The 12,788-nt window shown below is 32.1% G+C and overlaps 1 protein-coding gene across 2 annotated transcripts in view; it reads left to right on the top strand.

Moving 5' to 3' along the window:
• Positions 1 to 12,788, top strand: part of LOC118179568 (RCC1 domain-containing protein 1-like) — a 35,570-nt gene that overhangs the window by 9,422 nt on the left and 13,360 nt on the right. For both annotated transcript variants that reach the window (XM_035348745.2, XM_035348746.2), the window contains exon 3: positions 2,731 to 2,878. In XM_035348745.2, coding sequence (XP_035204636.1) covers positions 2,731 to 2,878 — 148 coding nt within the window. The remainder of the gene's footprint in view (positions 1 to 2,730; positions 2,879 to 12,788) is intronic.

Genomic DNA, 12,788 nt, shown 5'->3' with positions numbered 1-12,788 from the left:
AATTAATTATATGCAAAATTTTCTGCAGTGTTAAATTATTCTCTGCATATGATGAAAATTTACATACATTTTATACTCCTTATAATTTTGTAGAATTAAAAGAAGCAGTGTGGCCAGTATTCCCTTTCCCCTCCCTTTGTCGTACTTAACGAGGGCACTTCCATTTGTCACATAAATATAAAAAGAAAGTTACATGTACATGTATATGTTTTTAATTATATTATTTTGATTGACACTCTGTTCTGTATACATATAGGATTTTAACTCAGCCGGAGCCCAAAATGAAATGTGTTCCGCTACTTAAATTTATTGTTCAATTATTTGTTATTAATTTAATTAATTTTTTATTTTATCTATTCATGAATCTGCTTTGTGAAGCTGAAGAAAAAAGGAAAAAATATTAATTTTAACATAGCATACATATCAGTGTGGGTTTTTGTCAGTGTGGGCTTTTATCAACGTGCGCTTATATCTATGTGGGCTTTTATCAGTGTGTGCTTTCATCGGTGTGGGTATTAGTCGCATGGACAATTATCCCAGTGGGGTCTTTTTTGTGGGCTTTTTTCGCATGCGCTTTCGTCCAGTGGGCTTTTGTCTGGTCACCAGAAAAATCATAGAAGCACAAATTTTTAAATCGAATTTTAAAGAGAAAAAATAATCTTAATATTTTTATTGGAACTTAGAATGTAACAAAAAGAATGCACACAGAAACGGCAATGATAGAAACTAAATATTTGTCTTGCACATGAATTATTGAATGATTATTCCTATGAGAGTGGTTATGAGAATTTGGTGTATTCTGAAATTTTGGCAATTTCCACTAAGGTACTTGCTATAATATACTAGTATAAAAAAATTAATGTCACAGTGTCCTTATAACATGACAGTATAAGCAGTGAACATGTTTCCAGAGCTTGGTATAGAAAATATATGTATAAAAGTAAGGTTTATATTGTACTTTTTATGATTAAAAGTTCTGTATTCAGTTATATAATAAACATTTCATTAGTAAGATAGCTATTATGTAATTGAAATACACTGGTCTTCAATGAAAGGATAATGAGAAAAAATATGCTCACTAAGTAAATGTTGTAACCAATGATGAATGGTGTAATTATTTATGTTTATTGAATACTAATTGCACTTGTGCACATGTGTTGGTATCGGAAATATGCAAATTCAGTGATTGGCAATGTGGTACGCAGTGGATGCATGTTGGAATTCCGGTTTGTAATGTTGTTTAAAGTGAATGGGGTTTCTGAGAGTGATCAGTATTCAGTAGTTATGGCTCAAAGGCGTTAAAGTGAAGGTTTACTGTGGCGAATAATTGGTAGAATTGAGAGTGGTAAACACAATAGAGGACACCCAAGATTTGAATATCCCTCAAAGTGTTATAGAAAGAGTTTAGAGCCGCTCTTAAGCACTTTATCAGTTGATAGATGGCCTGGTCAAGGGTGACCAACTGCATCAGACTGTTTTCTGTCGTTGGAGGCTCAAAGAAACCAGGAAGAGACTACAAGAGATATGTTTTTAGACTATAAGTGATATGTTTCAGGTTGCCACAGGGACTTGAGTTAGCTATTCTACTGCTGACAAAGGCTTACTGTTATTGGATTGTTTTCAAGAAAACTTTTGGTTTGTATCTCACTCACTCCAGTTTTTATAGAGGCCCATTTAAACTGGTGCTATCATCATGTTCATTGGAGCCAAGGTGACTAAGCCCGAATATTGTTTACTGACGAGTCCAGATATAGTCTGAACAGTGATTCTAGGCATGTTTTGATCTGTTAAGATGAAAGAACATGCAACTTGCCTTCTCTTGTCAGTGATATATCCTGTTTCTGTGGTTTAATGGTTTGGGTAGGAATCATGACAAATGGCCACACCGAGCTACATATCTTTCAAAGAAGTTCTTTACCCACTTGGGAGATGTGTGGATAAGGTATTGGAAATCCAAGTTAGACTGTTTAGGTGTGCTGTTGGCGCAGAGTTTTTGATAATGGATGACAATGCTCAGCCTCGATCATATGCTATGTGAGAATACTTGCAAACAGAAGATATCATTCAAATGGATCAGCTACCCTACTTACCCGACTTGATACCAGTTTAGCAAGTTTGGGATACTTTAGAGTGCCAAATTTCAGTATGCCAGATTCCTCTTTGGTCCTTCTAGGAGCTGAAAAATGCACTTTTAGAAGAGTGGCGTGCAGTTCTACAAACTTGATCAACACTTGGTCTATGAAGTGAAGATGTGAGGTATGCATATCTGTCCAAGGTGACCATACACCATATTGGGAAAAAAAAAAATCACAAGGGGTAATTTGTTTTTTCCATCACTTTCCAGTTTCCATAAATTTGGTTTTAATACCAATATTTTGCCAATAACCAATTGCCAAACATTGTAATTTATGTTAACTAATGCTTTTACACAAACTTCTATTAATAATTTTTCATTAAATTCAGTTACGTTTTATTTCTGTCATTATCCTTTAATTTTGATGACCAGTGTAAATGATTAAGTAGCTTTTATCCTTTCTCTTAAGTTATGCCTGGTATAATGACATTGTACAGAATACTTTAATAGATTTTTTAAGTTCATTTTTCTGATTTGTCGATAAGTCATTGATGCAAGTTTTTAAAATAGTGTGTTATTAAATGATTATGTAGATTAAATGTTATAGTCTGTTTTTCTTTTTATCTTTTAACTTTATATCTGGTTTCTGATTTTAGGTGGAGAAGTTTTTAATATTAATCTAGAACAAAAGGTAACTGCTATATTGTTACCAATGCCTCAACCAATAGCTGAAGTTGTTTGTGGTAAAGAACATGTTTTAATTCTGTCGAATTCAGGTCAAGTATTTAGCTATGGAGTTGGAAGGTAAGACTATTTTTAAGATTTTAATTGAATATCTGTAGTGGTGTGCTGTACTTTTGTGTTGGGATTTCATAAGTAGAATTATGATAAAGGTTGGGTGAGAAAGAATTTATTTTGTAAAAAGTAAAGGAGATGCTAAATTAAATATAAATGTGATAAAGATAAAATTTTGATGCTTCTTTTTTACTTTTGTTTTTAAGTCCTTTAAAAAGCCCTTGATGTGTATATTTATATATATACAGTCAAAAGTCGTTATTCCGGACTCGTCGGGACTTCGGCGATTCCGGATTATCGATTTTTCCGGATTATAGATCATCAGTTTAAATCTCGTAAGATGGCATGCAGAAATTCTAAAATTAAAAATATGAAACCGTAATTTATGAAATAAAGAACAGTTATGATCTAAAGGGTATCAAAATTTGCAAAAAGAAAAAGCTTAATATTTATTTGTTTACTTAAATAAACATTTCTTTCAATGTAAGTTGTTTAAATTTTGCTTCGTTTCATGTGATAATACTTTCTCTTTAATTCTATTAAACAGACATAATTTCTTGTTCAGTTACAAAGTTCCGCTGTTCAAGTCCTATAATTGCTGTGTCAAGAACACCGACTAATTTGTCAATCGAAATTTTTTCGTTTTCAATAACCTCTGTCACTTTTCTTCGCTATCGGAAGCGAATTATAATGACAAGGAACTTGTTTTAAATCATATCAAAGACGGAGCATATCGAGATGAAATACTACATTTGGTAAGGAATTATAAGCCAAATAAAATAAAAACATCTGATCTTCAATTATAAGCCAAATAAAATAAAAACATCTGCGCTGAAGATAAGGATAGTGTTGACAGATCAACTTCCAATTCATTACGTGCCCGCCGGCGCGTTTCCCCCGCCAAGCAGCGTGAAATTGATAAACAGATTTCGAATTTCAAAACATACTTTCGCTTTAGATCCTTTACATATTAACAAATATATATCGGAAATTCTATTTGATATAATCGAAAGTTTAAGCTTACTTTTATAAAATTGCTCTTACAGTCTTCAAAAAATAATAAGCCGGATCCAATTCGAAAATTAAGGAACAACGCAATCATCAACATTAACTGAAATAGATAATTAGATAATTTTAGCTTATACGTCCATTATACATAAAACGCGCACGCGAAAACGTATTCTGCACTTGCGCACACTCATATGTGCAGTCATAAAAGGTCTTACGCGCACGCTTAAACGCCTATGCGCATGTGTCAACGCGGCGCATGCGCAGAAAGTTTTTAGTTTTGAGGTCCGGATTATAGATCATTCCGAATTATGGGTGTCCGAATTAACGACTTTTGACTGTATATATATTTTCTGTCTTTTTATTTTTTAAGAAAATTCCATTTTCCTTATTACTTTATGCCCTTTCTTGGAAGGGTGTTATTGTGATTGGGAAAGTGAGTTTAACTTAGGAACTAGCTTCTACCAGTTCTTTGGCATGTGAAGTACAAACATGCACTATGATTGGGTGACAATTTATATGTTTTTTCTGCATGGCAGCAAAGAACATCCAAGAATAGTAGGGCAATGTTTTGATCAGAGAACTTCTAAGAAGAAGGCAAGCTTCTGTAAACAATCGTTTGACCACTGTACCACCATATCATAGAGATGTATGGTGGTGCAGTGGCCAAACGATTGTTTACGGAAGCTATTGTGCAGTGGAGAGTCTTTTCTCCATGGTAGCAAAGAACATCTAAGATTAATAAGGCAATATTTTGATAAAAGAACTATAAAGAAGACAAGTTTCCATAAATAATTGTTTGACTACTGCGTCACCATATCATGGAGATACTTGCTCTACAGTGAAACAGCAGTACAAGGTGGAATTTAAATTAAGCAATACATAAAGGGATAGTGATATCTTTCATTTTGCAATAGTTACAATTTTTGGGTGTTCATAAGTATCTTGAGTTATATGTGCAAAATAATAGTTAACCCTCTCGCTGCGCATCCCGTGATTTCCACGGGCAATGTAGAAGTAGCAAAATTTGCGCAACTTGTGATTTCCGTGGGGATGAATTTTCCCGTCTATTTAACTGTGCAACCCGCTCTTTCCATGTTCAAGGTTTCCTTTCGGCTTTACTGTGATGTTTAATTGTTTATTTAGATGTGGTCTAACAAATGCCGTTAGTTGTCCACATTTCTGCCAAATATACAAGAATACATAATGTAGCATTTTGCACGTGCTTTTCAAAGCTCAAAGATGTCTGGCAGGAAGCATTTTGTGAGTGATATAACCTATATTCCTGACGATATTTCTTACGCTGATTTCAAGTATATTGAAGATAGTTATAGCGAAACTGATGAGAATTTCTCGGCTTCCTCTGCAGATAGTGATGAATCTGAAAATTCAGTTTCTATTGAAAACGTTCGAGAGTGGTGCAAAATTGATATGCAAAATATTACATTATGCAAATATTTTCATTAGTATATATGTTTTACCTTTGTATTTTATAAAATAAATCATAATTTAACCAATATTAATTTTCAAAATTTTCCATTTATATCATTATTCTTCAATTGCAGTATTCTAACAACCTTTTTTCTATGATCTAATTCTATATTGGAAAAAAAACTCTTTTACAAAAATTTTTTGTATATTTTAACTCTAAAATATATGTAGATTTTAAATATGTAATAAAAATACCCAATTTTTTAACCTATTTTGATTAAAAAAGTATGCAGTGAGAGGGTTAATAGTCTTTTGGAGATAACATCTTCAAGAAGTGGATTGAGATTTTTAATGAAAAATTAGAGAGTGAAATATCCCAAAATTTTCACTTTTTAAAATTTAGCCAGAAGGCCATATGTTACAAAAAATTAAAACAAAATAATTTTTTCTATACTTGCCTAGAATTCAGAGTTTTGAAATGAAACTACTAATCTCAGAATTTTTAAAGTAAATTGTGTAGATGATTCGTATAATTAATTTTAAAATTTTCTAATGGTTTTTATGAATTTTTCCAAATTTAGGTATAAAAAATAGTAGACGACATGAATTTCATTAGTTTTATGTTAATTGTTGTTCTACCTCAATTCTTTCTTTTATTCTACATAATTTTTTCTGTAATATGCAGATGTAAATTGTAATTAACATCAGTATTACTAACAAGCAAACTATAATCTAATAATGTAATATCAACAAATAAACATTCTAATATTTAAATCCTAAATTAAGTGGGAAAAAAAATTTTTTAAATTATTTTATATTAAGTGTATTACAGTAAAATGTTAAAAATCCGGATATCCAATATTTGGAATGATCTAAAATCCCGACCAGTAGCAATTTTTTAAAGAATTTTTTTGTATATATGATGTTTCCTGCTTGTACATTTGATTCTTTTTCTAGTAATAATCCCAATTCTTAATTTCGCTTTGGCTGTATATAAAACTCAGTTATTTGTTAGCATAAATTGGTACAGTTCCATTATTCATCAGTACAATTCTGTGATGTCTGTAGCAATTAATATTAGTAACTGAATACACACAGTTTGATAACTTCTGATGTTGACATTATGCTCAACAATAATTGCAGACTTAACTCCAACTGCACTGAAAACTGAATGTGTTGACGAGCAGAAATTTTTATTAAATTTCTTTTCTACATAAATTTTTTTTTTTTTTTTTTTTTTTTTTTTTTTGAAAATGATACTTATAGGCTGAAAGATTACATTTAGTGCTGTTTGAATAAAGAATAACTAATTTATTATTCAGATAAGCCCAGGGCTAGCATCAGAGCTGTTATGCTACACTGGACAGCAAAATTTTTAGGATTTAGAGAGAACAAAATTAAGGAATGGCAAGATCTATAGAATATAAGGAAAGCACTGGGATGTAAAATTTATGGGTGGCAACATTTTTATATAGTTTTAGGGAGGCACCTGGCAGGAGAATTTAGGACCCACAGAGATTGTAGCGAGTGGCAAAATGCATAATGCCGGCCTTGGATAAACCTTAAGTTTATGTGAGAATGTATATATTTGAGACTCAGCCTTAAGCATGTGTAGGAAATAGAGATATGTACAATAACTAAACTAACCAAATTGAGGTTGAACTTCCTTGGTAAGCAATAGAAGCAAAACAAAATTTAGTGGAATATGTTTTTAGTTGTCAGTTTCAGAAATACATCAGAAATAGGGTGATGCTAGCTAAGTTTCATGATAGCAGCCTTCTGCCATGACAATGCCTTAAATAATCAATCAACTAACGGATGATAAAATCTATAATATGGTTCTAAATCCAAAAACTCTCATTACTGATAGTAAAGAAAGTAATAGAAGGGCTGCTGAGAATGAAAAAATTTCATTTGACAATTTAGTGGGAATTTTGACGTGGCAGTTACAGGACTTTAACAGCAGAACTTCATAACTGAACAAGAAATTATGTCTGTCTATAAAATTAAAGAGAGTATTAACACACACACCAAAAAAAAAAAAAAAAAAAAAAAATAAGAAACTTTACACTGAAAAAGTGTTTATTAAAGCAAACAAATAATTAAATTAAAAGTTAAGTTAATTTTTAAAATTAAAATTTATTAGATAATTCTGAAGTACATAAATATAAATTCTCAGCCAATTGTTGTCCAAAATAAGGTACTTTTAACTAGTCTTAAGTATTTCTAAATTTTGTTGTTAGTATAAAAGCTCTGCCACTTCTAGTGGTTTTATTGTGATGGCAGACTCTTCTTAAATTAACTTGAGTATGCTGTACACTTAAAGTTTCACTAGACCTTGTATCTGTACAATAGAGGCTAATTTCCAAAGGATAAATTTTTTTGGCTGTCCATGTAATCTTACCCCTTGAAATCTTTAAATGCACAACATGCATATTGTCATCTTTTCCCTGATATATTTTGGCAATTTTTAAAAGAGATCAGAGAATTATCTTTGAATCACTTTCTGTGAGAACATCATCACCTACTTTTAAAATATAGTAATTGTCTCTTTTCTGAGATTGATTTAGAGTACTCAAATACTCCGATCAGAATCTCTTTTAGATGTTCTCTCAGAGTATCTTCTTAAAAAAAAAAAAAAAAAATCAATCTTATCCAAATGATTATTAAGATCGAGAACTTTCACCATAGGATTATTCTACAAATACTTTGCAGGGGTTATTGGAATCAAATCATCTGGGTCCTCAGGCAAGTAAGTCAATGGTCTTGAATTTATCACAGCTTCACAACTGGAAAGAATACTTCTTCATAAAGACAGAATTCATTTCTTCATAAAGACAGAAGCATCTCCTGAAACTTGTCGAAGGGACTTAGTCATTTGAACTGTACAGTACCAGAATACACTCCACTAAGGAGCAAAAGAATGGATGAATTTCCATTTAGTCCAAAAGATGTTGGAGGCTTCTGATTTAATGGTTTTCCAATCCAAGGTTTGAAACAAGTTTACCAGCCTTATGAAGTTCTTGCCATTGTCAGTGTATATAATTTTGGGCTTACCCTTGCGGGCAATAAATCAAGTAAGATTTCAGAAGAATGCCATGATCAGCTCTAGATGTATAGCTTGATGCACCACTCAAGTTTAAAGAGCAGTCCACCTTTCACTGCCTTCGTTTAAATTAATAGGCCAGTTAGATCCATTCCGATGACTTCAAAAACAGAAACCTCTTCTATTCTGTCAGCGGTATATTCTGTTTCAATGCATTTGGCACTGTATCTCTTACATCACATACACGAACATACTATTCTTTTCCAATTGACAATCCAGAACTGCTCTCTTGCTAACAGAATTTGCAATCCAGCATACATTAATTTTAGGTGAGAGTCTCTGATAATAAATTTTACTAGTCTATGTTTTCCAGAAAGGATGATCATTTTTCACCATCAATTTTGTCTTTACTGTAAAACCTCAGTCTTCGTCTTTCAATATTTTAGTCCCTTGATTCTTCTGTTAAAACTCAATTTTGGAATACTTTTATAATTCTTTTCTGTGCATATGTTATCTCAGGTATAATTCTCCCCTTTCTTGAAATTCTTGTTTCTTAGCATTATTAATAAATCAAAATACCCAACTGATCATTTGGATGCTCTTTGTGTAGGGAGAAAAGGTAATTTTCATCCATACCATTAGATTTAAGACTGACGGCTTTCTTAAATTTTTCTTTAAACTCTTCTTCATCAATTAAATTTCAGACTGAAGCCACTTTTCTTTTCCAGATTTTAACCAGAACTGTCCTTCCCACCATCTGGAGACAAAATGCATCAGTTTTCAGTATCTGACGTTCTTGTCTCCCTCACAGGATTCTTCACACATTCCCCCACAATTGCAGTTCACTTGATTTCCTACCATAATCCATCCTCACTTGATTCCCCACTATAATCGGTTTGATCCAATGAAGAGCAGTTGTGGAATCTGTCCAAAAGTAGGTTTCAGTGTTTTGAAAATTTAATCTCTTCTTCACAAATTCAGTAAGTCAAGCCCCTATGCAACAGGCTAACAATTCAATCTTTGGAATCAAAATTTTTTTTCAATGGAGCAGTTCTAGATTTGGACATCAATAGTTGCAGAGTAGTTTCGTCATCAGCCTGTATTGCAAGAATTCTTCACCTGTAATGTAAGAAAATAGCAACTGCATAAGGTTTACTATTGGCATCGCAAAATGTATGTAACTGTAAAAGACCTCTTCTCTTTTATAAGTGCACTACGTGATATTTTAATAATGTCAATTTTCTGCATATCCTCAATTCATTTCAGAAATTTTTCTTTTATGTCACTTGGCACTTAAATTCCAACTTAATTTTGATTGCCAATTTTCTTGAAGCAAAAACTTTGGACGTAGTGTTACTGAACTTGTGAAACCAGTTGATCAAATACTTGAGCCAAGGACATCACACTCCTTGTCATTTTTCCTTCAGGCATTTCAATACCTTGATTATTACAAAGGAGAATGTCTTCTGGTCTGTTCCAAAGGAGACCCAAAATAGGAGAAATTTGAGATTCTTCATTCAGTTTTGTTCTCTTGGTAAACTTCCAACCCTCAGTTTAAATTTAGCAAACTTCCAACCTCTCAATTCAAAGTTAGCATCTGCCATCATTTCTGAAGAACAATTTATGAATCTTTCAAGCTCCTGTTTAGAATCCACAGAACTGACACACTTGTCAACATGAAAGGAATTTTATATTTTTTTCGCCACAACATCTCGAACAGAAAATCGCAATATTGTTCTAGTGTTGAATAACAGCATTCAATAAGAAGGAACTACAATTCAGGCTGAAGATGACCCTACGGTGTAAAATACTTTGGTGATCTTGGTTCTATCCTTCTACCTTAAAAATTTTAGATATTTTTAATCTTCCACAGAAACACATATTTGTAGGAAAGCTTTTGTTATGTCCGAGATCACACCTATTTCCTTTTCTTTAATGAGTAAAAGAATTATCTCTAGTAAATTTGGATCCTCATCAAACAATCCTTTAATGATAAATTCCCTCTTTACAAGAAGCAGCAAGAGCACGTCTGACAGCTGTAGTGAAATTGGCTTTAACACTCCTCAATAAGGAAGGCAGTGACCTGGTCCGTCGCTAGAAATTTTTATAACAACCTGTTTATAGCATTTACCGAAGATTGCATTTAAGATGCTATTAATCTTATTCATGCAATTTCTCTACTACTTGACAGTTCATCTAAATTATCCATCCATGGAAGTCTAAATTTCATATCTGCCTTCAACATTTATGGTAACAGTTGTAGAAAAATGTTCTGCAGCCCTCCTTTCTAATTCTATAGGATTCTCAATTTTACAAGGATCACCTGTTTCTATGGTTTAGTGACATCATCACTCTGAATGAGATGAGAGGTAATGAAACTTCTTTCACTGAGCTTTCCTCATCTTCCTATTATTAACCATCTTAAATGGATCTGTACTGCAGTGAGACCACACTTTAATGTACGAAGTTTTCCTATTTCACAGTTTTCCAGTGAAGTCAGTCACTATTAACAGTTCAATTCAGAGTGTCACTGGGATTAATGCTTTTAGCCTTTAATTTGTTCTTGCAAGAAGCTTCTTGAATTCTTAGTATAAATCCATATATAGTGTAAGTTGATCAAGAACTTTAGTTTGGTATGAATAAGGGCTCTGTACACTTTTGATGTCTAAATTATGTTCTTCTAACATATCTCCTCCAAATGCTATATGTGAGGCATTCAGATCCTATAGTTTTTAGTTTTAACTGATCAACTGTAGCCTTCAAGCTATACGAATGCCGAGATCCAAATATTGATAAGTACCCTACTACTTTGTTTTCTTCTTTTGTCACCATCATTGATCATTAAAGTTTGATGGTACACTGTATCACTTGCTTCTGTACTACTACAACTAGCTATAGAAATATTTTGCTTTTCATCACCATTGATAATTTTATTTTCTGTTTCTTGATTTACAGCTAGTTCTGGACACATAACAGCCCAATACCTTTTAGAACAAATTATGCATTGAACATTTGCTTTGCAATTGCTTTCCTTTGTATCCAAATTTAAAACAGAGATAACAAACCCTTTTGTTCTTTATAATTTCTTGTCTTTGACTCAAAGGCATTTAAGTCCCCAAACAATCTACTTTCATGCCATAAAATACAAATTTTATGTTCACCAAACTTTATGGATACTTTTTCACATGAAAATGAATCATTTACCATGTTAATCGAGTCTTCATTTTGATTCTGTCTGTATCTTCGGGAGCAGATTAAAATATTTTAAAACCTGATTTTGCACGTGAATTCGTTGCTCTCCTTTGACTTCATTTCTTAAAAATAACAACAATTGCTTTATTTTTTCACATTAGGAGCCTTCTGGTTTCTTTGCCAAACCCTTAAGATCTCTTCAGGAATATATGATTCGACTATTGCAGCATATTTATCACTTGTCATTTCAGTTGACTCTAATAAACTCTTAAATAAAATTCCAATCTCTCGTACAATATGCAGTATAAATTTTTCTCTTATTCTCAGTAGCATTTTTTATAGCTAAGATTAACAACTTGTGAACATAAAATTCTATTCGTAGTTTTTTCTTCCCAAACCTAGTCTTGAGACTTCTGTAATCTTTTTATAATTTTCTGAGATGGCAGAAAAACTTTTTACAGTATCCAGAGCTTTGGTACCTTTTTATCATTGCTTGAAATAAGTAATAAAATTTATCTTCCTTTTCCATTTTGTCTTTATGAACCCTTTTAAATTGACTCCAAAATGTGAGCTAGTCTTTTACCTCTCCGTCAAATTGTTTCAGTTAGATATTCAGAAGTCTAAGTTTCCTTTTATCAAGTTTTGGTGATGAATTGTTCTAAGCAGTATTAATTGATGAATTGTTCTAAGCAGTATTAATTGATGTAGCTTGATTATTGCAAAACTTCTGTGCTTTTATTTTCCCCAAAACTATTTTTTCATCGTACATTTAGATATTCAGAAGTCTAAGTTTCCTTTTATCAAGTTTTGGTGATGAATTGTTCTAAGCAGTATTAATTGATGTAGCTTGATTATTGCAAAACTTCTGTGCTTTTATTTTCCCCAAAACTATTTTTTCATTGTACATTTCAATATCTGCATATTCTGCATCATATTCTTCATTTCCTTTAATTTCAATTAAAATCTGTCTGTTTCTGTAAGCTGTGGAAATTGACTTTCTATTGTAGCCCATTTTGTTTCTATGACTTCAACATGGGGCTCTCTTTGTTTAATAACGTTTTCAACATAATATCTTTATGCCAAAGGAGACTTTATTTACCCTCAGCTTACATAATGTCAAACACACATAAAAAAAGAAACCTCTAAACTTTAACTTTTAGAATCAAAACTTCTTTCTGAGTTGCCAGTCCTAGAATGCTAACATCAAAATTAAATTATTGAAACAGAAAAATAAAAATAGTT

The sequence above is a fragment of the Stegodyphus dumicola genome, chromosome 9 (genome assembly GCF_044657685.1).
Source record: "Stegodyphus dumicola isolate Sdum_Otavi_A_Nest chromosome 9, ASM4465768v1".
Lineage (NCBI taxonomy): Eukaryota > Metazoa > Arthropoda > Arachnida > Araneae > Eresidae > Stegodyphus > Stegodyphus dumicola.
The sequence above is the reverse complement of the archived record's forward strand: the minus strand, read 5'-3'. Positions and strand labels throughout refer to the sequence as shown.